Genomic DNA, 27600 nt, shown 5'->3' with positions numbered 1-27600 from the left:
CACAGTCTTGTTTCTTCTTAACGGCCCCTCAAGGCTGATGGCCTGTTGTCTGGTGGGTGTCCCCAGATACACACCTAGTTGTAATGGTTACATAGTGCACATTCCTAACTTTAGATACAGAAATGATACATGTATACAAATTGGATAATCACATTCAGCAAACCATAACCGTTCTAATGATATCTTACATGAGCCATCTTGCATGAAGTATATCTTAGTTATGCCATATTCATATCATAACCATATTTCTATGAAGAATGTGGGGTATAACGTCAGTTAATATTTAGTTTCATTTGTAAACCTAAAAAACTTCATTGTTTGGGAAAGGCTGACCTTCCTGTAACCCTGAGATCCAAGGATGAGAAGGACTCCAAAATTTACCAGCTTGGGTATACAGCTTTATAGCTACACCTTTTCAACCAATTTATTTACTGCTTAGCTTGGTAGATGCAAACATTACATAGGCATTTCCAAAGACTTTCCCCCATTCTCCTCCAGCTCCTTTTGTTACAAAAGAACATTCTGATCAACAGCTGTAAGAGCTTTAGAAATCTGGCCTTTAAGTTTAAAAAAAAAAAAAAAAAGTCTCTAATTCAGGGCTCCCCACGGCAAGAAATAACCCAGTGGAACAGGAATCTACATCCAAGGCATCTCTCCCTGTATGTGTCATTTCATTTTACATACACTTTCAAAACAGCCAGGAGTGTATGTAGCCAAACATCACAAAACAGGAATTCTAGCTTGGGATCTGTCTCCAGTTCCGTTCGCTCAGACTCCACTTGCGAGGGGGAGAGAGGGGGTTGGCCCGGTCTTCCTTTAAGCTGCCTCTGATTTACTGCATTAGCTTCTAAGGAGGTAGACAGGGTAGTCTGTGTCAGCATAAAAAGAATGGTGTGCATGGCTTAAACTCCATGAGGGACAGCCGACACACCACGGACTGTGTTTAGACAGGCAAGAGTGGTGTCTATTATCTGTGACACTGGGAACACACACTATTGCTCAAGGTCACCAAAACAAATGTGGGAGGGTTATGCTGAAAGGAGTATGCAACCTAGGCATTTTTGGTTTCAATAATTTGTTTCTTTTAAATTATAGCACAGCAATAATGTTACAGACACACCACAATGTACAATCTGAGTTTGCATAGTGTCCTTCAGATAAAACTGCATTATAGATAAGTAACCCAACTACTGACTCAAATAAGAACAAAAGGAAGAGCAAAAGGAACAGGCATAAGTAATGCAGAAAAGAAATGATGATTTCAGTTGAGACCTGGAAGAAGGTGGTGTAGAGCTGAAGAGGCAGAGAGATACAAAGGCTGCTCCTGAGTACAGAAGCTGTGGAGAAGAGTGGGTTCTCTCACACCAAGAATGGGCTAACACTGAATGAGGTGGGACAGGAGAGGGCAGTGCTAGACTTGCAGAGGGAGTAGGAAGGGGAGTGGAGTGAGGCTGGTGAGCGGTTCAAAACCAGACAGGGAAAGTCTGAAGTGGAGCTTGAAAGGAAGAGGAGCCAGTGGAGTCTGTTGCAGCTGGGGGCAAAGAGGTCTCACACTGTTTGTATGGCCTGGTGTGGGTCTGCATTCAGCACACAAGAGAGTCTGGAATCCTGAGACATGGGAGGCCAACACCACAATTCCTGCCCAGGAGAAACATCCAGAAAGTGAGCACGAGCATCAGACCTTTGGGTCCTCTGTTGGCAGGTGCAGAAAACACATGCTCCCATGCAGATCACAAATGCGGGCAAAGGCATAGCGAGAAGAAAGCTGAATGTCAAAACCAGAGGCCTCTGGGTCAGACAGAGAGGCCAAAAGGAAAGAGGCACAAAGAATTCTAAGCTAGCGTCAGCGACACAATAGCCACCTGGATCTCCCAAAATAAAGTTTTACATTTCCCAGCCAGGCAAATATGCTCCCTATCTTGATTCTGCATTCAAGCTACTATTGCAGCTTAGCCCTGTCCACTGCTAAGGACACCTTGGAGTTACTGCTTCAGTGAGGTCCCAGCTACTGCACTTGCTGCAGCTTCACTTCTCTCTGTTAAACCTTTTCTAAAGTCTCTTTCTCTCAACACAGGCGATTTCCCAAGGGGCACTCAGTGACCTCTGTCACTTCTGGTCGTAATCTTTCTGTAGGTGAGGACATACTGTATTATCATTTCACCTTCGGTATCTGTTCTTAGCATGCCTATGGAATGAGAGCATGCAGCTTTATATCCTCCTTCCTGCTTTTATTATATTATATATAGGGGTGTGGGAGTGCGCCCACTGAAAACTCACCTTTTGCCATCAAAACCTTCCAATGCCTGAGCAAACATTCTCAAGGTACAATCAGAAAAAGAGGAAGCCATAACAATGAGCCCAGATCCCCCCTCAAAACCCTCCCAACTACTCCCCTGATTAAAGGCTGCAGGATCTGGTGTGTCCATGCACACACAATATGTAAAGCACCTGGGTCTATTCTCCGCATTAAAGGGGACTTTATGAATTTAAGATTTAAATGATTACTGATTATTTGTGTATTACAAAGCCACAGATGCACATTCTCAAACTTGTGTTGATGTTGCTTAGCGTGGATGTTCTCCTTCAGAATTAAACGCGTGCTGAAGCAAAGCTGAATCCTCAGTCAGCTACCAGTTCTAAGGTGGAAGAACAATATTCAAATTTCATCTGGTCACTAGGAACCAAATCAATATATTATTTTATATTTTTTTAAAAGAGTCATATATCCTAATCTCCCTTCCTCCCTGTTCTATAGGCCTGGGGGATGAGTTCTCCAGTACAGAGCCTCTGCTTTTATATCTGACATATGTATTCCATTCTGGGATCCCTACAGTGATGCTGCCCTGGCTGCATTCCCAGGATCCCATGCTGCAGTATCTGGGTATGTTCTCTTCCTCCTCTCACTACCCCTGAAGAATCTTTGGCCAGCGTGACTCTGTTGGCTGCGGAAACCCGAATGCCTCCATGAACAAGCCTCCAGTAAATTCTAGTGTCTTGGCTCTGCTTCACTGAAGAATAGGATCTGTGTTTGGGTTATTATGATGCCTTTACAATGTTACACTATGCACCACTCAGTTGAAGGGAATAAAAATTTCCATAAAGTTTTTATCCCTCATTGGTTAGCAACATTGCTCTGCCCACTGCCTGAACGCTAGCAAACCCTGCAGAGGCCATGATAAATAGTGAGGTCACGGCCAAATTTAATAAGGTCTTGCATTCTCTCTGAAATGCCACCAGAGAGCAGACAAAAGCGTGTTTGCTGAGCTCACCAGGGAAAGCTGAGTGTTTGCACAGAGTACTTGGTATGCAGATGGCGTGGCTGGCTGCCTTTGGAAACTGGTGCAGAGCTGAAAGCAATGGGAAGGAGCTGAGGGGCAGAGCTCACCATGAAAACGCATTGGGGACAAGCTCCACAGGAGGCCACTAGGTCAACGTGCCACCTCACCACCCTGCTTGGAGTCTTTTTTTTTTTAACTCAGCCTCTTGCTGCCTCTGCTGTGTGAAGGGACGTGGGTCTGCACAATTGCAAGAGGAGAGGAGACCTCTGAGAGACAATCTGTCTCTATTAAGATGTGATCCACTCTCAGAAAAAGTTTGAGGACTCCTAAATTTATTTCATTATTAGGCATTGGACTGGGCTTGGCTATAATGCTGTATATGTCTGGTCTGAGATAATGAGACGTTTCCCTTTTGCGATGACTAGGATTCTTTCTGGAGGACCCTGCTAGGTTTCAACAGTAGCATGGAATAGCCCCATCCCCTCAGGAAGCACTGATGATAGAAAGGTCTCACTATGTCTTAGCACCAACTACTAGTGCCACCTAGTGACTCTTCTTTGTAACTGGCCAATATGTGAAGCTCCTACAGTTCAGGACCATTACATCTGAATTGAGAATGACAAAACGCACAAGCTTTGGGCATAGCAATTCAATTAACATTTCTGCAATGCTTCTGAAGACTTTTGTTTAATTCACAAAAAACACTTTCACTCCTGAAATATACAGATGAACGTTATAACCCATGTTATTTACTGCAATCAATATTGAAAAACAAGGCACAATGAATCCTAAATACAATAATCTGGACATGAAGACAATATTGTGTATGCTAAACAGCCAAGCAACACATTTAATAGGATTACCAGCATTTTAAGAACTGTTATGCCACTGTTAAGTTACCCATTATGACAAGTATATGGACTGAAAATTAATTCAATAAAATAGCTAACATATTGAATTAAAATCAAAGGCAGGGTCCAGCTGATCCACCAGTAAAAGCGCATGAGGACTGGGAAAAAACCATGATTTTGCTCATTTTACAGTTTACCCAAAAGGTTTTTTTTCTCCTTTTTCCACAAAAGGCAAAGTTGATTTTTTATCACCCTGTGAAAATGACAAAATTTTGTCTAGTGTCAAATGTGGGAAAACTTGCTATTTTCTCCAGGAGTAGAAATTCACCATTGTTTGTCATGATAAAGTATGGTCATTGGCAGAAAAGGCAAAACTTCTGCCTGGATCAAACTTGGGAAAACTGATAGCTTTGCTCCACTCCGACATTGTGGTGGAACACGGACTTTAAGGTGTGTAGGCTATATTCAAAGGTATGTCTGTGAGGCACAGAAAGCTCTCTGCCAGTGTGATCCCCAACATTAATATTATAGTGGGAAAGGACTCACTGCAATACTGAGATCATCATATGAGAGACTCAACTGGGAACTTGGTAAACTGAGCGAAATTTATCCACCATCCAATTTACTCTTACCTGTGCTGGACTTCAGTCGATTCTCAGCAAGCTCAGAAATTGCTCCTGTTGTAATGGTCTTCTTCAGTCTGGAGACCCCGGAAGCTGCTGTCACCCCTGGCTTTGTTAACATGTCATCACTGCTAGCTCTTTTTAGCTGCAAGAAAGAGAGATCTTGTGAGAAACCAGAAGAATGAGAGATCTGGTATGCCCATGAGCTAGATGATTTTACAGACATACAAGTTGAAAGAAAAAAGTGGTGACACACTTGGAGAAGGAAGTATTTCTGGAAAAGGAAACCCATAGAAATATTGCTTTTGGAACAGCATTCAGAAGAGGGGAATATCCTTCTCCCATACATTAGAGGGATTTTCCCAGCTTGGCACCCAGGAGTCACTGCAATGCAAGGACATATTTTCCTTTGGGCCAAGACCCAGGACAACATCCTGCAGGCTGAGAAAGAAATGAGACTGATTAAATTTGACTCAGCTACCAGGCCTAATGGACACCACTGGCTACTCCCTATTCCTCTGGGGCAGCAGGCTCAGTGCATTCATGCATGTACTTGAAATTTATCTACTAGGTAGGATTATTGGTACCAAATTCAACAGCCTGCCATGGTGGGGAAAAGCATTTTTGTATTAATTCCTGCCTTTCAGTGAGGTGGACCAAGAGGCAATGTAGGTTTGATGATGCAGCCTATAGTGGGGGGTGAGGGAGGGAGAACTAAATAAGCAATGACTGAGGGGATGGGGTGAAAAATCCCCAGAGTCCCATTCAAAAGCTCCTGATCATCAGTCACTGCACTGGAGACTTCTCCCCAAGTTCTGGTTGGAGTTGCACTTGTTGAAACGTGTAGGCTTCTGAACATAAAGAAAACAAGCAACTGAGGAAACTGAGGCACAAAGCAGGCAAGGAACAATATAAAATAACTGGCATCTCAGTGCACCCCTATGCCACAAAAGGTACTAGGCCTCGGAAGGATCTGTTGCTTTCTATTTCTGTTTCAGCTGAGGCCATTTTACAAGGCCCTACTGTGCTCCAGCAGTGACCTCATATCCTGACCTGGGAGGGCCAGGCATTTCTAATGGAGAGTCTGCCTGCTCATTCCCATCTCTCTGCCAAGCAAGAATTGATGAAGTTAGCTGCATCATAAACTCTCCTTTGTGATATGAACAACGAGCCCACTAGGGACTGAGCCAAGACCCCAAACTCGTTTAGCGGAGGACTGCAGGCTGCTTCACCAAAAGGAAAGAGCAGAGAACACAGAGTCTACTATCACAGTTACGAAAGGGAAATCCTTTATCTTAAGTCTGGCATCACTTCAGTTGTTTAGACCTTCTGGGGCTTCATTTATTGAACAGCAGTGAACAAAGCTAATCCAGGACAGTTTGGTAGGTGCTGGTGCTAGCATCACTACTGGGAGGTGCAGGATTTGATTTTCAGTGTGAAAACGGAAGAATGTATCCGAGAGGGCATTTCGCTCTTCAGATCGCCAGAGGGAATCATTCACAGCACAGAAATGCACCAGCTCTCAGGTTTAGACAAAGAAGCTGCAGAAACCTCCAGATTATTATCCATCGAGCCCCACTGATGTGGTTCACAAACTTGGAAGAAGACAAGATACCTGCCCCAAGGCGTGCTCTAAGCAGGTACTTAAATGGAAGTGTGCTTGATGCACAGGAACTGGAAGCCTTGGTGTCCTGTAAAAAGCATAGCTAAGGGAGCATGAAGGGGGACCTTCTATTTAGAGGAAGAAGCAGATAATTGGTACCCAAGATGCTCAGGCAGTTCAGGACCCACTAAACTGAACTAATTACAGCTGCTCCTCAGGGGACACGTCTAGTGTGACTGCAGATTTGTCCCCTCCCAGGCATTCAAGAAAGCCCTTTGAGCATGCAGGATGTGGGAGGGGTTTGAAAACTCAGGACAAGTGACCTAGTTACAAGCCTGAAATCTACTGGTATATGTGGAGCTGCTGCATCATATTTGCTCAGGCATTCAAAAAACATACACTAGAATAAAGTTTTCCTACTTTAAAGTTTCCCAAAGTATGAAACAAACTTATGAATAAGGCTCTACTAGTACAGTGACTCCATATACAAACTGTATTCAGTAACAGATGAACATTTTTTCTGAGAGAGGAAATGCTAGGCAGGACAGCAAATTTATGTCCATAGGACTTCCAATTGGACAACCCACCCAAAGCTGACAAAAAGGATCCTGCTTTAATGTGTCAGAGATTGGCACTGCTAATGACGCAGCATCTCCTCTTCCAGGACTGCACTGCAGTGTCAGCGCTGGGGTTGAGCCAAAGTCCCGGTGCGACATTTGAACCAGGACCTCCAGCCACATGGCAAGGTGCCAACCTGACCTACTACAGGGCACTAGACACAGAAATATAAGAGATATTCAAGCATATATTTGAATGTATTTTTTATTGGTTGAATTTCCACTAGCCAGCTCACCACTATGTATGTTCATATTCCAAAATCTAACACTGGCTGCTAACACCAGAGTTTAGTCAGTAAACTTTACTGCACCTGAAAAAGCAAGACTGATTTTTTTCCCCCTTGTAATCTAAGTTCATTCTAGAGTCGTATTCAGGAAATTCATGCAAATCTGAAAAGCCAAAAACACATATGCTTCACAAGGAAAACATTGAAATGATGTTGGCTTAAACCAGCGTAAGGAGGAGTCCATCTCAGAACCCTCGCCAGTTGCTTTTCCCTTTTTGTGCACTTCCACAGCTCAGACTAACTAAGAGAGAGAAGCCTTTTAAGAGTCTTAAAAATCAAAGGCGTTGTAGCATCTCTCTAGACTAGAGCGAGATGTTGGTGGATAGAAAAGAGATGAGAAGGGAGATTATACTACAAATACATGCCATGGTTAGTGGGTTCCTGAATTGTAATTTTTTTTAAGCAAGATCAAATCTCTCTTAGCTCCAATTTTCTTCTCTCTTTAATCTCTTCATCTGACTCAGTCTGTGGTTTCCCAGACTCTGGGAGCACGTGAGCTTTGATAGCCAAAGCGTTGATCTACTGCAGGAAACCAGACCTCTGAAGTTTTGCATTTTGGCAGGGCCTTTGCCAGTTCATTCCTCAGAGCAAGACAGAACAATCTGACTTTCTGACCTCTGGAGAAGTCTCCATCCAGTTTCTCTACAGCAGCTTTTACCAAGTTCACCACCTTTCACAGTGCCAAGTGCACCTCACTGCCCAGTCTGTCTTTCCACAGCCCCTCCCTAACTTTTCCCTTTGATCATATTTTGTTTGTACAGTAGTTGCTCAGCAGCTTAGAGATCACCGAGGCAGCTAGAAAGAAAACACCATGTTCTTTAAAAGATGCACAATTAAACATATCAGGTTCCCTTGCCTTCCTGCCCCCATATGCCTCTACAACAGTCGCTCAGAAGTGGCAGCACAGCACCACACCTTAAAGGAAGGACCTTATCATGAAAAAGATTGGCTGGAGCCCTGGGCTGAAAGTGTCTCACTTCTGAGATGCTTAGAGTTGTGGGAGTCTGTAAAGTGGGTATAATATATGGACCCATTGCACTGGAGGCAGCAAGGGTTAATAAGTGTTTGTAAGGCTCTTTGAACATTCGCGCTGTAGAACACTATGTATTGTTAATCAATCCTTATTGTTGAAAACAAACTCAGTCTCAGTTCCCAAGTTCCTATTTCTTTTTTTTAATACTTGGACCATATTGCTCTCTTTGTTCAGGGTCTTCCAGAACACAGATGCAGCACTATGCTAGGTTTGGAATTTTCAATAAAATGGAACATTATTTTCATGTGTATTTCTGGTCTTATTAAAAATATATATACAAAGATGAGTATCATAAACTGTAAATGTTCTATCACAAACAATACTTTTGCTATGTATCTTGCCTTTCCAAAGGGGCTGGGGGGGAAAACACAGATTACAGGACACAAGATTACCTCACCACCCTTAAAAAAAAAAGACAACAAAACCTCTTTTTTGGGAAAATAAATTCTAAACCCTAAAATCAACCTCCACTTCTACCAATTTAGTGCAATCCTGTCCAATCCAATCCAATCCACACCCACCCATCCACAGAGTACAATTTGATCCACACATACTTTGTGCAGACTAATCCTTCACCCACAACACACATAATATATTGTGACAAAGCTCTGTCCTTGTCTCCGTGGGTCCCACGTTTCCTGGCAGATTTTGCTAGCCTCAGAGGCTCACTGTGACCCTACACATAACCCTTCTCTCTCTCTCGACAAGGGTCACAGTCTACCAAGCCATTTTCATCATAAGCCAGCGAGGGAGGTGAGGAGAAGCTATCCTCCCTTGCACAGTCTCTGTTGTCTCCCAGGCTCAGTGATTAATCGGGGGGGAGGTAAAGAGGGGAGCCCGGGCCCTCCCTCTACTCTGGGCTCCAGCCCAGGGACCCTAATAGTATCAGCTATGGTAGCTGACCTTTTAGAAGCCTGACACGTACAATTCCCTGGGCTACTTCCCCACAGCAGCTCCCACTTCCTCAAGCTCCACTTCACCTTTACCTCAGGGCCTCCTTCCTTGTGCCTCATATGGTGTGTACTGCTCAGTCTCTCCAACAGTGCAACTTCCTCCCACAGCTCCTGACATCCACACGCACCTGACCAACTGGGAGGCTTTTAACTAGCTTCAGCCAGTCCCTGATTGGCTTCAGGTGTTCCAATCAACCTAGCATTCTCTCTGCCTTCTGGAAAGTTCTTAATTGGCCCCAGGTGTCTTAATTGACCTGGAGCAGCTGCCATTTAACTTATCCTGGTACCAGGGATTTGTTTAGCCTGGAGCTAATATATCTATCTCCCACTACTTTTCTATAGCCATATGGCCTTTCCCCGTCACAATATCCAGTGCATGCACTATACACACCACAGTCCAGTCCAAGCCACCCACGCATCCACACACGGTCAAATTCCCTTCTTCAACCCCACCACACTAACACTCATACTCTGCAAGCACAAACCAACCAATCAACACACAGAGACAAATCTGGAATGACTATCCCAAAACATACAATCTGGTCAAATGTATACAGACACTGTGGTATAATATGTACACAGTAGAGTCTGATCCAGACATACACACCCAGTGCCAAAGCCCTGAACACTTGGTGATATGCCCTGCCTTAGCTGGAGTGATAGCTTGGAATCAGTTTGGAATGCTTTCACACTGCTTACTGGTTAGTACCTTGCTAAGTCGAGATTCAAAAGCAAGTGAAGTAGAGGATTTGGAGGTCTTCATGCCTGAGGAAGCAGCGGGGAGAGATTTTCCTCGGTCAATCCCATGGTTCCCTTGCTTTGCCATTGCACTCCAAGGTCTGGCAGCACTCTTCATTTTCTTTCCAGAGGAGTCAATCTGCAGAATATCAGAAAGGAAAGCAGATATTAATGTTTTTAAAGCATTTGGAATACAAAGAGAGAATGGATACTGCAGTGCTGGGTGCACAGAAATAGATTACATAGCGATTGGTCAGTAGTGACCCAATGGCTCTTCAGTGGCTGCTCTATGTTAAATAAGATAGTAGCCAGGTTTTCAGTTCAGTACCTAGTAGACTGGTGTCTATGTCATACAAACTACATTCTTGTTAGCCTTGGAGAGGGCAAAGACTGAATGGGCCATAGAGACCAACCTCTCTTCTCACCCTAAAACGGGGCCTCCAGCTCAGGGTTGAAGCACAATGCATAATAATCTGGGGGTGAATTACTGCTAATTCTTGCCCTGTACCAGTCCTGAGGATAAAGAGAGGACTCAGTTCAAGAAGAAGATGCTGGATTGACAGTCTGACACTATGATTACATTAAAATATATTATGTTCAAAACAGGATCCTGAGACACACACAAGCTCTCCTCCCACTATTTATTTATTTTTGATAATCCCTCAGTACCACAAATCAACCACACTGTCTCTTTAACTGATCAAACCTGCCTAGAGCTGCGGTAGTTGATGTTGCTACGATGATGAAATGATTGTTCCATTGTATTTCCATAAAAGAGACACAGTAAAAAGGTAACAGTTAACTTCTCTGCAAAGAGAAAGAAAAGGAGCTGCATTCAGTCTAGAATTTCCCAGATACGAGCCTATGAAGGAAGCAAATCCTGCCAGGATTTGGAGAACAGAAATGAATTTCTCTTCCTGGATGTGCCAGCAAGCACATTTTGTCAATTTCCCTCAGTAGGTGGTTTGTTGCCAGCTAAATGGCTGGCTTGACTCTTTGAGCAGATCTGTGTCCCTGACTTTTCATCATCCATTCCCCAGTTTGCACTAGCAACAGCACCATCATTTGGGTCTTATAAATCTGCCAGCCATTGTTGGGGGAAAAATCACAGATGGCTCTTTCTTCTTCTTCTGGTCTTCAGTCTCGTTTTCTAAAACAAATAGGATGTAGCTGCATGCAACTCTTGTGCAGGCAGTTTGTGTTGTGTTTGCCAAACAGGTGTCCAGAAACTACAGGAGACCAGTAGAGAGGCTCCTCTTGGGAGGGTGTGTGGGAGATGGACTACTGCATTTGATCATAAAAAAGGCTAAACCAAGTCTCTTGTGGTCATAGGCAGCAGCTCTACCAGATGAGCCAAAATGTGGCCTCCCCTAGCTAAGCCAGTAAGAGCCAAGGTGAGAAGGACTCGGACTTTGCAGGTCTCACAATTTGCTTTGTGCATTGTTCTGGTGAAGTGTTCTTGTTAATGAGTGTGGACCCCTGGGAAGAAATCTATTCAGGGCCTAATTACATTCTGTGCTAATGACACCTTCCAGGTAATAGGGATGTTCTATTTAAAGGGCATGCAGGTGCAAGGGTGTTCTAGGCTCTCTTTTGCTGCTGTTTTAGGGCAAAGCAAGCAATAATTCCCCTCCTTATAGCATCATGACTTTTCCTTGCGGATGTTGGAAAAATCAATTTTTTGCACGGCTCTAACCTCACAGCTACTAATAGCAACTGAGCAACTCCTCTTTTTAACTCTGTGCAGTCACCAATTCCATCGGGAGTTCCAACACATACCGTGAGCACCCAAGAGCGGATTTCAGCGGAGGAGAAAATTATCTATTTATTCCACGACCATTACTGTGCTGTATACACCTGACATTTTTTAACGCAGTAGTGAATATTTAACTATGAAGCAATACAATAAATGCTATTCTTAAGTCCCATGGTTTCAGAATACCATTAACAGGATTTTAGTGTTTCATATGCATTTAATGGCCATTTTAAAAAAATATATGGATGTATGGTACCCCACATTTACACATACAAATCAGGCAATTGCACATGCAAGTAGCCTTGCTGAAGAGATTACCAGATTTATACAAACATAGGTTTTGTGGATGCCATAACTGCACATGCATTTTTCCAACTGTTGCCTCGGGACTTCTTCCTGGTTCTATCCCAGCACCCTCCGCCCTGCCTTGTGATGCTCCTCTCTGGATTCCATCTGGAGTCAATGAGCACATTTTAAAGTGCCTGGAGAGTGTTGTGTCCTTTGGACAGCCATGTCAGAAGGAAGAAAAGCAGGAGCTGGAGCAAGCCTCAGTGAAAGCAACTACAATTTGAGTGGCAGTTCCTCTAAACTTCCCTCCTAACCAGTAGCAGTTTAGATACTTGACTTAAGCCAGATTGGACATGTAGGAATGTAAGGAAATAGACTTGAAAAGACATTCCTTTTGCAGCTGTATGAACTTTTCACCACATCAAGCAAGTGAAACCAAGGATTGAGTCCATTTTGTTCCAACTTTTCAGTGGTCGATAAATTTCAGAATCTGTCTAGATGGGACCCTGTGTGGGGAAAATCGGATATTATTGCACTATCAATCAACGCTGAGTGGGTTGAGGGAAACAGGGCTATCGTCTTTCTCTATTTCTAAAGAAGTTAGAGTTTCTGAGCTGCAGCTGAAACACACAAGTGGAGATTATTTAGTCATGTTGATCCTGAGGCCCCTTCTTGATTTAGGAAGGAAACTAGAGGCCTGTGCAGAACTATCACTAAGAACGTGCAATAGAAGCGGCAGGCGAATAATCCATCAAGCAGATTCCATATGCACAGAGATCTTAGTCAACTATAACCATGCCTTTGAGCAGGGATGGACTGAACTTGTTTACCTATGCACCACGAATGGAGTCTGTAAAGTTAGGTTCCAGGTTTCGATCACATCAGCTGTAGAATACATTTTGGACTCTTTCTGCGTGTGCAGCAATTGATTGAAACATCTGCTTTTGCATGGGGGAATTCTGAAGTTCCTCTTTCTGCAGAACCAGCACCAAAATTACCATTAGAACACTGCAGTTACTAGACCCAAAAGGAGTAAAGCACATAAACATTTGGACAGATGAAGGACTGGATGGCACCAAATTATTGGGAAGGGGATCTGAGCCTTTCACTTGTAGGTTACAGGCTCAAATCCAACCCAGGTCAGTAGCATATAGCAATCAACACTTGAAACAATTCAATATCAGTTTGGTGGACTATACAACGTGGACTGGTTGTTTCAGCTCAGTGGCTAAAGTTCCACATCACAAAAGCCACCAGGATACTTTGCAGCAGCTAACAGAGAGGCCAAAAATTAAATGGGTTTCCATTGACTGTTTCTCCAGAGCAGGCAAGAGATACTTGGCAAGGCCCAGCATAGGTGTAGCTTGTCCTATCCAACCTGAACCTATGCTGTGGGTAAAGAGGATTTCAGTCTCTTGGGTGTCAATCCAACATCTTCCACAAGACTTAAACTCACTTGAAAGAGCAAAGCCCATTGCACACGTCCTTCTCATCTTAATTTGCTTTCACTCCTGCATGACACAAGTTGGAGATTTTAAGGGAACTGCTTGAAGAACAGCCCAAAATAACAAATTACCAAAAAACAGAACAGAAAAGCCCCACTGTTCCCTGGTCAGGGCAGGAAACCTTTCTTAAGGTCAACATCAGCCTTTCATTTCCTCCAAGAGCAACCTTCTGAGTCAGAGTGAAAATGCTGCCCTGAACAGTGTGGACAGCAGGAACACTGGGAAACCTCAAGGAGATAATGAGCCATTCCATGCTGCTCATTTGCCTGCAATGAATGGCAAAGCAGGTCACTAGAATTAGGTATACACTGTAGCTGCAACCTGTCAGCATTCAGGAAACAGAATATTAATGTGAAAAGGTTACTGCCGCTAGCACTCCCCCTCCAAAGGAGATAACAGAATGGGCAAGGACAGCCTGTACTGCGATGCCTCCATTAATGGTGCAATAGGACCCCAGAAAGGTTTTACATACCAGCTTTGGAAACATAAATTGAGACGCTGCATGTTCCTTGAATGTGAGATGCATATCCTACAGCAGAGCAGAAGTGCAATGTGGCAAATCTGGGCACTCCTAGGCCTCAAAATGGTAGACCTAGGGTGTGACACACAATTAAATATAATTATCTAGAGGAGGGTAGTTGTTAAATCATAGATCTTCTACTAGTGTCTGTGCGCTGGCACATGCCTTAGAAAAGCCTATTTAGCCAGACTTCCCTGACCAAAGGCCCTTTGGCCATCAAGAGTGAGAGGTTACAGACAGAATAAGGGGAACCATTATCCAGGAGCCCCAAATCCTGAGTTTGTGTTATAGATAAATAATCAGGAGTCACAACACATTTAAAAACCATTTTAAAATATGAGAAGATAAAAGAAGAAATTCTATACAGTACAGACAGGGGTTTGAAATTGTACTGAAAAACAAGAAAGAAAAGATATTCAGTGTCCCTAAATATAAACTGCCGACACTAGGGAAAGGCTATATTGTCTTGAGAGGATCAGGCAGAAGGGTGGAATTGACACTTTGCACTGTCTTCCTTTTCCAAACACTGAACCAAGTCACCAGCTTGTCAAAGAGCAATACAACCATTAAATGGCAGAGTCTGCCTTTTTGATGTGGCTTTGGGTCAGAAGCGGAGAACTAGGAGTTGGTAGATGTGAACTAAAGGCAACTTTTACCATCCCTCCTTAGCTAGTATCTACAATGTAAAGGCCAGCACACTGCAATCTCATTGCACTACCACGGCAGGCCTAGCTTTTTACAGGAAACTAGGTAGTCTGGTTAAGAGGTTAAAACATGAGACAGTCAGAAGACATGGCTTCTAGTTCCACCTCTGCCAGGGATTTGCTGTATAACTTTGGGCAAATCACTCACCCTGTGTATTTTCCTGGATAATAATACTTATCCACCTTTTATTTCCTCTGGTGAAAAGTACTATATACATGCAAATGATTAATAGTAATTTACCGGAGGAGATTTTGTTCAACACCTATTTGTGCACAAGGAGCTAAGCCATGTGTTTCTGTGTCTGGGAAGATAAGCTCTCTACAGGTAATGGCTCCCTGTGGCTTCAGATGCCTCAATAAACAATTTATTTACTGTATGGTAAATAAATGTCAGCATTTTCTTCCAAAAGGACCTCAGAGAGATTGTGGTTTGATCTTTAGGCTGTCCACAGAGAGCAAAAGGAGAGAAAAGGCAGCAGGAAAAGCAGCCTCAACACAGATGTAGTCAAGCAAATGTTGCAGATGCAATGATACTCAAACTCCCTGGCTTTCACCCCCATCATGTGACCCCCTGTTTCAGAGGACAGTTCCTGTTCATTCTCCTGAAGCGGGCCCTATAAACCATACTTAGAGCTCTGAGGATCAGTCAGTTTCTGGCCTCCTTCTCCACATTACATGGTGACTCAGGAGAGGAGGGCTGAAGCCCAGCTTTCTATAGAGCTCATTGATACCTCCCTTTGCCTTGGCCAGAGGGGGTGGCTGAAGAGCAACAATTAGATTACTGCAATGTACTCTGTAGCACTACACCTTGAGAACATTTGGAAACTGATGATAATGAGAAGGCAGCTGCATTCTGCAATAGTGGAGTTCCATGCCAGGAGCAGGTTACATCAGTGCACTGAGATGTGCAATGGCTGCCAGTACGTTTCTGGGTGGAACTCAAAGTGTTGGTTTTAACATATAAAACTCAATGGTCGGTGACCTGGTCAGCGGAGATGCATCTCTGCCTGCACTACACTGCTGCAGAGGAGATCAGCTGAAACTTCCTTGATATCAACAGAAAGAGGGGCCTGACAGGGCATTCTCTGGACAGGGCCCTCAGAATTCGATCCCTCTCGCCCTATTTAAGGGCATGCTGTAGCACCCATCTTTTCTCCCAGGCATTAGCGGGGAGGCATGGAAGGTTTTGGTTTTTGCTGCAGGAGCTATTTAATTAGCTGGTGTGAATTTATTTTAGAGTGGGACACACAGTCCATTATACTTGGAATTTTATTCTGAAATGTATGTCAAGGTACCTAGTTATATTTATAGACTGAGTCATATAACCATATCAATAAAACCCCTCAGCACCCACTCTGTGAGGGCAAAATTACTATCCCCACTTTACAGAGTGAGAAAGGTCACACAGATAGTCAGGAATTAAACCCAGGTCTGAGCTCCCTGCTCTGTCTTTTAACACATAAGAACATCCTTCCTCCTTTATATAAAGCATATGTTAATATTTCTGACATAAATACTACTGCCAATAAAGGGGTGAGCTGCCAGCCAGTCCTGCAGAACAAGGCTCTAGAAAATATATTCCACTGGGGATTATGGCCAGTTACACAATGGGCTAGATAAAAAGAGAAAGCTTATTGGACAATGAAGGATATGCCCCACATTTGTGCAGTTTAAATGTCTAATCCAAGATCTGGTAGCTACACTTATCAGTTAATAAAATAATTTACGCACTTCAAGAAAAGACATTACACAGGAACACCTGAGCTTTTAGGGTTAAAGGAGAAGTCACTTTGATGCGAGGGATTTATGCTTTACGCGCCAAACCCTGGATTAGTGGGTATCCAGGTCTCAACTCTCATGCCGTCGTGCACCAATAATTAGTCAGCAGGGCAGGTAATTTAACGAGGGTCATTCAAGTGCCTTTGGGAAAGCAAACTCTTATGAAAGTTAATTACCAGATCTGCAGAATAATATACCAGTCGGCAGCTTCACTGGGAACTGCGAATGCTCAGCATTTCACAGTGAGGCCACTAGTACCTGACTTTCAGGTGGGATTCATGCAGGAAAGAGTTCTCTGACTTTGGTGAGTTTAGATCAGGCCCTTAGTCCCATTTTCCTGTAGTTTATTTATTTCACCAAGGAGTCAGGCTGGTCCAGAATCAACACAGAACATTGGCTTGAAATCAAGGTAAGAACGTTGTTGGAGGTTTGGCATGTAACATTTGAGCCATGTTTATATTGCTGTCCCTCTATACTATATTGTCCCTCTATACTACTCAAACTGTATTATTCTCAGGTGAGCCATCAACTGGAACAAAAAGACCCCGCAAGCTCAGTAAATTGTCAAGGATGCCCTACTGGAGTGTAGGAAGCTATGCAGCAACATAGAATATTTTTTCAGTCTTTCATAACAACCCACTTGAAACCACAATTTGTAGACTTGACAGATGCTTTCATATGACTCATCTTGATTTCTTAACTGATACCAGGAATCAAGCCAGAGTCACAAAGCAGAGAAATTGACCGTCCAATATGGCAGTTGTTGCTCTTGTAATTAAAACCAAAACCTTCTGTTACTCTCCTAGCCTCATCTTTATCTGCCCCTCTACAGCCCCAATCCCTTCCAGCTCAGTCTGCATCAGCTGTACATCTGCTACATCCTCTGTTGCAGAAACAGTCGCCTGTCCTTGCATAAGAACAGATTTGATCATATAAATCTCCCCCAACCCCCTTTCCATAATTTCTATTATCCTACTTGTTTCTAGCATCCCCTTGGCTGTCTCTGGGCAACCCTCATCTGTCATCTTTCCAAGTGGAAACTTTGGCTGTGTTTTTGCTTGTATGACGCTTAGCTCACATCAGGGTTTAATGAATTTAAAAACACTGGTGATGTGTCCAGTGCAATGACAGCTCATCACTAATGCTCTTAGTGTTCTTGGGGCGCTGGGACAGAGGATGAACCTTAAGCCCTACCCCCTTCACTGAGCAGCTGGTTCCAATGGTCTAGAGGGCCAGAATATTCTCAGCAGACTCCATTTCTCATAACATTTAATGCTGGATACTCACACTTTGTTAATGAGATATCAAGAAACAATAAATTACTTGGAAACTTTCATGCCCAGACTATAAGTTATAGCAAGGAGGAAGACTGTGGGTTTTTTGCATGTCCTAACCTAGGTATTTTACTTTCAACAGTCCAGAAGAATGTGCTATAATAATAAATCTACACACTTTGCAACCAAAGACGCATGGAGGCGAAGGCACATGCCCAAGATCACGCAGCAAATCAGTGGCAGAGTCAAAAATAGAATGTCCAGTCCTGTGCTTAAGCCATCAGCCCACAGTGGCTCCCACATAGCAGTTTAGGGTCACATCCTTTATAGGGTTGTACAAGGACTTCTTTCCCTCATGGAAGTCGCTACCTAAAATTAGGTTTTTATATTATGCTTATCTCTATGGTTACTGAAAGCCACAAAAGAGCCCTCTACCTCCATGAGCAAACAAGAAGGCCACCATATGGAGTCCTCTGAGAATCCCCTTCATGCATGCCATCCTTGGTCTGCAGTGTAAAGAGCCCCTCCACATTGCCCATTACTCTCCCTTTCCTCGCACAGTATCACATGGAGCCACTCTTGAACATTGAAACTACTCTGGAGCCCCCCAGAGACAAGGTCTAATTGTCTGAGGGTGGGTGGTTGCATTGTAGGGAAGAGCTAAACAGGCTATGAGGCTACTGCAGAGTCTCCAGCAGTTGCTTGTCTGACTTGCGCTTAAGGCTGATCTTGTTCTTTTCCTAGTCTAATTCCTATCATTTATCCTTAAGGGGATATTTATTTACTGGCATCATGCAATCCTCACCAGTATGTTATAATCAGGAGTGGCCTGGGCAGAGAAAGGTCTAACCAGCCATGAATGTCGAGCACCTGGTCACCGCCTCAAATAAACCATCCTATTACTACTTCCAAAGCCCAGGTCAGCAATTCCAATCTCTGGATGGATTCAGTGTTGCACACAATAAAACACATCCTTCCTGCAGTCACCAGTGGGTCATCAGTCATAGAATCATAGATTGTAGGGCTGGAAGGGACCTCAAGAAATCATCACGTGCAGCCTCCTGTGCTGAAGCAGGACCAAATAAACCTAGACCATCCCTGACAGGTATGTCCCCAACCTGTTCCTTAAAACCTCCAATGATGGGAATTCCACAACCTCCCTTTGAAGCCTGTTCCAGAGCGTAACTACGCTTATAGTTAGAAAGCTTTTCCGAATATCTAACCTAAATCTCCCTTGCCACAGATTAAGCCCATTACTTCTTGTCCTACCTTCAGTGGACATGGAGAACTATTGATCACAGTCCTTTTTAGAACAGTCCTTAACATATTTGAAGATTGTTATAAAATCCCTTCTCTTTTCTCAAGACTAAGGCTATGTCTACACTTAAATTGCTACAGCAGTACAGCTGCAGTTGCATTGCTGTAGCACTTCAGTGTAGACACTACAGCAACAGGAAGGGTTCTCCCATTGTTGTAGTTAATCCACCTTCCTGAGAGGCAGTAAATAGGTCAACAGAAGAATTCTTGTGTCAACCTAGTATTGTCTATGCCAGGGGCTAGGTCAGCTTAACTATGTTGCTCAGGAATATGAATTTTTCACACCTCTGAGCAACACAGCTGGGTCGACATAATTTTTCAGTGTAGACCTGGACTATGACTAATCAGTGATTTTTACCAGAGACAGTCAGGCAAATAACAAAAGAGAATTGCACGGCCTTGTCTCCAAGTCCCATCACCACAGAACGTCTCCCGAGAGTTTTGGGCTTATGGGTTTCTTGTTCTCAACTGGATCCCATTTTCCAGCTGGACATGAGAAAGGAAACAAAGTTTAAATAAAACCCTAGTTTTGTGCAAATGGACAGAGGATTTATTCAGCTCTGTTTTTCTTGTGTTGGGTCCACATTCTTGACAAGCCACAGGAAAAATATAGCTTTGCTATTTTACCAGATAAACCATATGGAGTTGTCCTAGATCAGAACTCAATTAGGCTTAGGTACCTCGGAGACACCCAGGCACTTCCCTCTGCCTCCTGATCACTGGGGGGGGGGGGGGGAGATGTAGAGATAAAAAACGCATAAGCTAGCAGAGATTTGGTCAGCGCTGACCCTATAAGAAGACAACCACCACCAGCTAGATGGTGGGCTCCTTGAAGCACTGATTTGTACTGGCAATCAGCAAACAGACCACCACATTTAAATTAATTGGTTAAGAAGTTATAGGTGTAGTCTAAATAAGGTTGATTGGGCAAGAACTGATATGATCTTCTTCTTTCTCCAGGGCAGGGTTTTAGACTTGAATGTGGCAACTCTGTGCTCAACATGTTACTGACAGCTGCACGTGAAAAAGGCAACAAAGCAAAGAGGGAGGGGGGAGAATGTGCTTTTGGGTGTGCTTGTGCTTAGAGGAACACAGAGGCTGTACCTGTGTGCATATATAAAGGCTACCCAGTTAATGCTAAATTTCATCAAACCACACTAAAATTAACAGGTTTCTACATTCAGGGAGTGATCTCACTCTAGAGAAACCAGAAGAATCTGTACAGTTGCAACTACCGCATCATCTCAGCTCATAGCTTCCAGACGATAGGTGTCCCAGCTTACACGGTGTGTATAATCAGCCATTACTTTGAGACTTAGGGCACAGGAGGTCAAAAGAAAGATGGAGGTTGAGCCTTGATTCTGAATTTCCAAGCTGTTGGGAGTTTAAAATCAGCCTTTAGCCATAAAAAAGTTAAATCACTCAGAGCTATCCCCGACACCTTCCTGGCCTGAGAAGATGGGTTTAACCTTGGTGTGGTATAATGCAGGTATATTTTGAGAACAAGGGGCTATCAGAGCCATCTGAAGGTAGCTGGTTCTTGTAAATCCTCTTCTGCTACCCCCGTGACTGGAGCAAGTGGAGGATGAGACACAGAGGGTTAACATTGCATGTCTTACCAATCCACAGTAAAGAGAAGGATGCTCTATTTTACACAGGACACAGCTATGTAATTACTAAAGAGAGGAAGAGTAATTACAGGGGTTTGCCTGGTAATGCCGTGTCATTACACCTTCTGGCAGAGTACAGGCAGAGATGCACTTAGAAGGAACAGAAGGAACTGCCATAGAACACATTATCTAGGTTGTAAGAGAAACATAGCACACAAATACCTGACAACCTGCCCACCACATGCATGAGACATGGCAAAGGACGGATGATTTTGTAGTCAAGACAATGGATTGGGATTCAGATCTTAATTCTATTCCCAGCTCTGCCACAGACTTCCTGTATTACCTTGGGAAAGTCACAAGATGTTTCTGTGCCTTTATTCCTCATCTATAAAATGGGAATAATACTGGTCATCTGAAGATGGCGTTTTGGGAAGATGAACTGTGATATAGGATAAATCCTCATGTACCTTGGTGAAGAGACCCATGGAAAAGCCTTACAAAAATAAAAAAGCAAGTCCACTTCTCCCACGCACAATGCATTGGTGATCACAATCTCCAGCACACCCCACCTATCTCTATTCTATGCACACACCTCACGGTGATGCATAGCAATCATTAATTTCTGAAAGTTGCCTGGCAGAGAGGTTGTGCTCTGCAAATGTGCACAGTAGCCTGTTAATTAACTGGGACCTTTTGAACTTTTAATTGTTAGTTGTCAGTGTTGTGAAATCCTAGCAGAAAGGTTTCACTGGAGAGAGGAAGCCATTGTGAACTCTAAAGCTGCAAGAGAAACCAGTAGACTTCTGCATTTTCAAATTATTCATTTTGCATGTGGATAGAGATGAACAAAGCCGAATGGATTCAAACATCAGAGTCAGGGGTTTGCAAGCTATGGCCTGCCAACCACCAGGGAGCTGTGAAACCTATGGAATCACACAGTGGGGTCCAGGTCACTGTTCCCTCTAAGCTGTGCGCGTGTGGACGCGCACACAGATCCTAAACCCCATGCACACAGCAAAACACTGCGTGCAAACAATTTGCACAGAAGAAATTTTTGGGGCACATGGCCTGTCAAAAATTAGAGGGAACATTGGTCCAGGTGTTGGGACAGGAGCTGATCCAGGACAGGGTCTCTCTCGATCATTGGCAGCGATCGATCCAGCGGGGATCAATTTTATTGCATCTGGACTAGACGCAATAAATCGACCCCCACCCCCACCCCGCAAGCGCTCTCCCGTCGACTCCTGTACTCCGCCGCCGCAAGAGGTGCAGGCGGAGTGGACGGGGGAGCAGCCGCAGTGGACTCACCGTGGTGGAGACACCACGGTAAGTCGCTCTAAGTACGTTGACTTCAGCTACGTTATTCACGTAGCTGAAGTTGTGTAACTTAGATTGATCCCCCTCAGTGTAGACCAGGGCTAAGTAATCAGCAGAATCACACCACTGAAGAACAATCAAATATCCCGTTCTCAACTGAGACCCTGATTGACAACAGAATAATTTCCAGTTTGTAGGGAGTAGAGGCACACAAACCATGTTAAGGGGTGACATCTAGAGAGAGAATTAGATTGTACTGATGAGGGAAAGCGGGGGAAGAGTCCCCATTTCCTGTCCAGTTCTGCCAGTAATGCTTCATTACAAACACAGAGCTTAATTAGCATTTGTACAGCTCTGCAAAGCTGTAATACAAGTGCTGCATATTATTATGATGATTGCTATTACCATCAAGATTCAGCTCAAAGCACATTTTGATGGCCAATTACTAAACTGTTGAAACTGGAGCTTCCTCCTGAGAGTCTCAGCAGCCCCCTTCTTCGGTGGAGTGAGAGCACAGATCTGGCCATGCTCCCCAACATTTGTACTCATTCCCCTTGCAGACGAGGTAACTGCCAATTTTTTTCTGAAGCAGCTTGCACAGCAGCCTGGCCCCTTCTTGACTGGACAATCTCAGCAGCAGGGTTGGGGAAACCTATTTGTGCTCCTGTTTAACCCTGCTGTTAGAACACATCACTGAACACCAACAGGAAGAGAGCCGAGGCAGGCAGAGTGACAGCTTCAGCCCATCAGTCACTACCTCAGCTCCACGCAGCTAAACAGAAAAATACACAGTAGCCAGTTCTCATAGGATCATTTTCTATCGTTAACATCTAATAGACCATCCAGCCCAGCTCCCCGCCAATGCAGCAGTGTTCCTTACAGTGCATCTTCTAGTGCTTCATCCAATCTAGTTTTATTTAGAGTCAGACATTACATCCAGGTGTTGTTAAGCAAGGCAGTCTGCTTTGCTGCAAGAATGCACTTCTGTCCACTAAAGCCCACTAGAGAAGAATCCAGTTCCCACCTTACAAATAAAAAGAGGATTAAATACTTACAGTGAAGGCTTTTTCTCCTCCTTGTATTAAAAGGAAAACTGTCTCCTGCTAGCCTCTGACAACATGTGCAAGCCAGACTGAGAATTCAGGGCTTTAGTGCTTCCCTGAGAGGAAAACCACATTGCAACGAGACACAGAGAGCTGCTTGAGAAATGATTCACATACGGAACAAGCTGGCTTTACCAGTGCTTTGGCATTCAGCACACACGCATGTATGCGCGCACACACACACTCTCTCTCTCTCTCTCAAGGGAAAGAGAAATATTATACTTCCATCATACCAGGAGGAATTCCTGCAGGCAAGCCATTTGTACCTGAATTCAGAGCTATGCAGGGCAGCAGTCCCCTTCAGAAAGCAGGGAAGGTTCCTTATTCCTTCAGCCCTCCGAGTAGAAGTGTACATTGGTAGATGGTATGACAAGCCCCAGTCAAGTCTGTATAATCTGATCAACTGAAATGCAGCATTTATATTGCAGAAAAGATAACGAGGCGGGCACGAAAAGGAGATATTTGTGGGGGCGGTGGTGGTCTTTGGAGGAAAATTACAGAAGCTGCACCCACAAGCCCTTATATTCCATACTGAGCATCTCCTCCCCAGTAGCCCCACTCAAGGGGCATTTCCCTCACCTCTACCACTGCATTGAAAAGGTGCAGAGTGGGGTTTTTACAATAAAACAGAGATTCAGTCATGATCTAACATGCGGGGTAGGGGAAGGAGAAATATGAATCCAGCCCCAGAGCTCCCCATATTGTCAAGACCTGAGAGCCCTGTGCTCATAGCACAGGGGAATGGAAAGAGTGTCTCGCCCCATCAGATCTCAGTGACCTGTCTGTGGCTCACCAAGCAGAAACACCCATCAGCTCCTAGGCTAGAAGAAAGTGAATAAGGGGTAAGGGGCTGAGAAATGCCTGGGGGACTCCCCTCACCTTTCAGCCCTCTGGAGTGAGTGAGCTTTAGTGTGCAGAGAGAAGGGGCAAGGGATCTTTACAGACAGGAATCAGGCAGAAATTAGAACCAAACGTGAATTTCAAACACTTCCAAGTTTGGGGCACATTCAGAGCTAGGGTGTTGGTTTGGCCTATTATAGAGGCAGGGCTATTTGCAAAATTCTTCTCTGGATCTGCATCCTAGGCCATTCAGACCAGGGTATTAGTTTGGGTCCATCTTTAGAATTAGGTTTGGGTTTTTTCCCATTGTGATGGGAACCCAGAATATAAGTGACAGTGATACAACAGCAGTCTCCTTAGAAAAGAAAGCTAGCGAGGGTTTATTTTAGCCAGCTGTTTACAATCAGATCCTAAATGTAGTGGTGGCCTATACATAGCTCTGCCCTCACTGAGTCCCTCCCGAAACCCTCATTCTAGGGGCCAAGATGCCCTGACACAGTCCCGAAGGAAGCCAATGATGTGCCACGTGTAAACTCTTCATCCAAAGGCTATTTCCAGGTCATTGTTGGTCTCAAGCTGTGGGCCTTGGATCTTGAAGGCAGGGGCGGCTATGTCCAGGTCTCAAAGCTGTGGACCAAGGAAGATACGTCGTTGTTTATTTACCGTATTCAATCTGGTTTGTCAATCCCCCACTATCTGGGGACAGACTAGGTGACCACAGACAACAGAACTTTTCCATCCTTACTTTTTTATGTGCTATGAGGCTTCTGAGACCTCTCCCAGTTGCAAGCTATAATCAGAAGGCAGTACCCTCTGGCATTCATATTAACAAATTACTAGCAAATAGTTTCATATAAATGAACTCTGCTTCTTTTCTTGGGAGGCAAATCATATTATTTTTGGTGATAAATGTATGGACAACCACTCAGGTTTGTAATACGTAGGGACGGCCTGATAGCACTCAAATCTCCACTCCATGCTGACTTTGCCTTTCCTGGTTCTGAAAACCGCCCAAACTGCAAAATGGCAGAATCAAAACCAATAGTAAGTGCCAGAGACACCAGGCCAACGTGTACCACCTGAAAAGTTCCCTGTTTGAAAATACACACATACATTTTTTGGACTGAAGTACATTATTGTCTCTTTGTCATTGCTAGTGAGTTCAGTGGGAAACCAGCCACACACACACACACACACACACACACACACACACACAGAGAACTGCTATATTTGTCCTCAAAGATATTTTTAGCTGTGACAGATATCACTTCACCAAAACCCAACGTTGAAAATGCTCAGCATGAGTAGGAAAAAGCCACAACACTTGCTCACTAGAGTTTTGGTACATTGGATATAACAGAGTAACTGTTCCACACAATCCCCCCAAACCCAGCAAATCTACAGTATTTATTTATTAGTAGCCTTTTCTATGGCATTCATCGCTATAATTATCTGAGCATCTCACCTACACTAAAGCATTTATCCTCACAAGGGAGGAAAATATCCCCATTTGACAACTGAGGAGCCAAGGCACAGATAGATTAAATGACTTGCACAAAGTCACACTGGAAGTCTGTGGCAGGATTAGGGTAAGAAGACAGACCTCCTGAGCCCCAGGCCAGAGCATTAACCGTCCTTCCTTTCACCCAGTAGCAGGGGCGTGAAATGAGGATATGAAAGTAATTTAAAATTAAAACAAAGAATCGGCAAGATTCACATCTGAAATAGATCTGTCAACCAAATGTGCAAGTGCAGAAAGAGACAGAGCTAGCAAATTGTGCATGCGCACACACGCATCTATTGTCTCCCACCCACTTTATAACCGTAATCTCCTAGAACACACATGCCATTGGGCACAATCTGATCACTTACACAGCAGGAGCAGAATTGCATCAGTGTGTTATGAACAGCCTTATGATGAACAAACCCTGCCAGTCAGTGCACCATAACAACACAGCACCCCAGGAAACTAAACGTATGCTGAGGCATACTCTTTTTCAACCACAATCTTGCTTAAGGCACAGTGTGATGGAAAGGATCAAAGGCTGAATTTGAGTTGTGAGGCTCATTTGGGAGGCAGGTGTTCATAAATAGGGATGTGGAAAAGAGGCTTATACAAGGAACAGAAGAGGGCGAAAGCACAACTTGAACCCAAAGATAGGCTCTTACAAACTGAACTTGTATTTGCAAAAGCCCTAGTTATAAAGAGACATTCCATAAACGAGGCTATGATGTCAACATCAATGTGGTTTTCAAGGGAGTCTCTAATTCAGTTGTGAAGCATGGAACATTACTGTCTGCAGATATAAAACCTAGAGTTAATTACAAGGGAAAGTCACCAGGAAGAGTGGGTATTAGTTGGAGTCGGGCTGTGGCTTTGGGGCTATGTTCACCCTGCCCTTTTTCTCGTTGTGCAGCTCCGATACCAACTCCTCTTTATTTTTCTTTTCTCAGTTTCATTGCTGATGACAGGAAGGAAGTTCAAGGCACTAGCAGCCCATGTGCAGAATGAATCATGGGGCAACAATCAGCTTCCATTTTGCTGAAAACACCCTGCTGCTTGGTTAACAAGATGATGCTAATCAAAAGAGTGGACATAAAGAGTGAACTCCAAGGGCAGTTGCCTGTAAGGGTGCAGCCAGTGCAAGATGCCTGTGTGTGCAGACTTGAAGAACTCAAGAATTTCCTGTGTTTATTAGGGGAACATTACACAGGTCCAGGTTCCCACCCAGATATCCTGTGAGCTCAGCCTATGGCACAGCCAGTAGCTTTCACTTACAACTGCTGGAGAGAACACTCTCTGCTAGAAGAGGGCAGGATTGTTAGAAATCTCACATAGGAGTGACAGGGAAGACTATGGGAGGCAGATAAGCAGCCAGTTTCCTTTGTTCTGCATTGTTGAGATTTCAGAAAAGTAAAGAACAATATTGAAACATCAAAGAACAGAGAAAAACCAGGACATGTCAACTAAGAGAATGAATTTGTTTTCAAAAGTATAAGGGTCTGTAAGCGACTCCAGCAGTTTTCAGCACCCCTCTCTGATTCCCAAGCAGAACGTTAACGGGTAACAAATGCATCTACTTACAAGAACAGAGAACCATTTAAGATTCCAAATGAGTAAGGGACTATATGGAGAAGGAAAAACCCCACCAGTAAAGAAGCACTTTAAAAAAAAAAAAAAAACTCTGAAGATTACGTCTTCACACATGTTTTACCCAGACTGGTTTGCCCACCTCTGCATTGCACCCCGGCTCATGTGACTCTGCGCTTGCTTAGCTACTATTGGTGGCACCTAAGGAACACAGCTCCCTGTCGTCCTACTGACTCATTGTGGCAGGTGCAGCTCATTAATCCATCAAAAGGAGCTGGGGAATATCCCCTCTGGAGAGAGATACCTAGGGCCTGGGGCTGAGCTGATCTTTCATAAGAACAGTCACACCAAACGAGAAGGCTTGGGTGGAGTTTGTTGCATTACCTTGTTAACAGAGCCAGATGTCAGGAAGGGGGAACGTTTTGAACCTACACAGCAAGTGAAGTGTTGATCATTTTCAAGCAGGGTGTGAATACCACCTTTTCACAAATACACATAAGGATGCAACTC

At 44.0% G+C, this 27600-nt stretch overlaps 1 protein-coding gene across 6 annotated transcripts in view; it reads right to left on the bottom strand.

Annotated features, from left to right (window-relative positions):
* The window catches only part of SPECC1 (sperm antigen with calponin homology and coiled-coil domains 1), a 168650-nt gene that overhangs the window by 125953 nt on the left and 15097 nt on the right, over positions 1-27600 (bottom strand). For 3 of the 6 annotated variants that reach the window (XM_074974280.1, XM_074974281.1, XM_074974282.1), the window contains exons 1-2: positions 9955-10116; positions 4762-4897 (exon numbers count right to left, since the gene is read on the bottom strand). In XM_074974280.1, coding sequence (XP_074830381.1) covers positions 4762-4897; positions 9955-10101 — 283 coding nt within the window. In that variant the 5' untranslated portion in view covers positions 10102-10116. Of the gene's footprint in view, positions 1-4761; positions 4898-9954; positions 10123-23111; positions 23304-23425; positions 23579-27600 lie in introns of those variants that run through there. The other 3 variants (XM_074974278.1, XM_074974277.1, XM_074974276.1) reach the window with 3 other exon arrangements.

Source organism: Natator depressus, chromosome 17, assembly GCF_965152275.1.
Source record: "Natator depressus isolate rNatDep1 chromosome 17, rNatDep2.hap1, whole genome shotgun sequence".
Taxonomy (NCBI): domain Eukaryota; kingdom Metazoa; phylum Chordata; order Testudines; family Cheloniidae; genus Natator; species Natator depressus.
The sequence above is the reverse complement of the archived record's forward strand: the minus strand, read 5'-3'. Positions and strand labels throughout refer to the sequence as shown.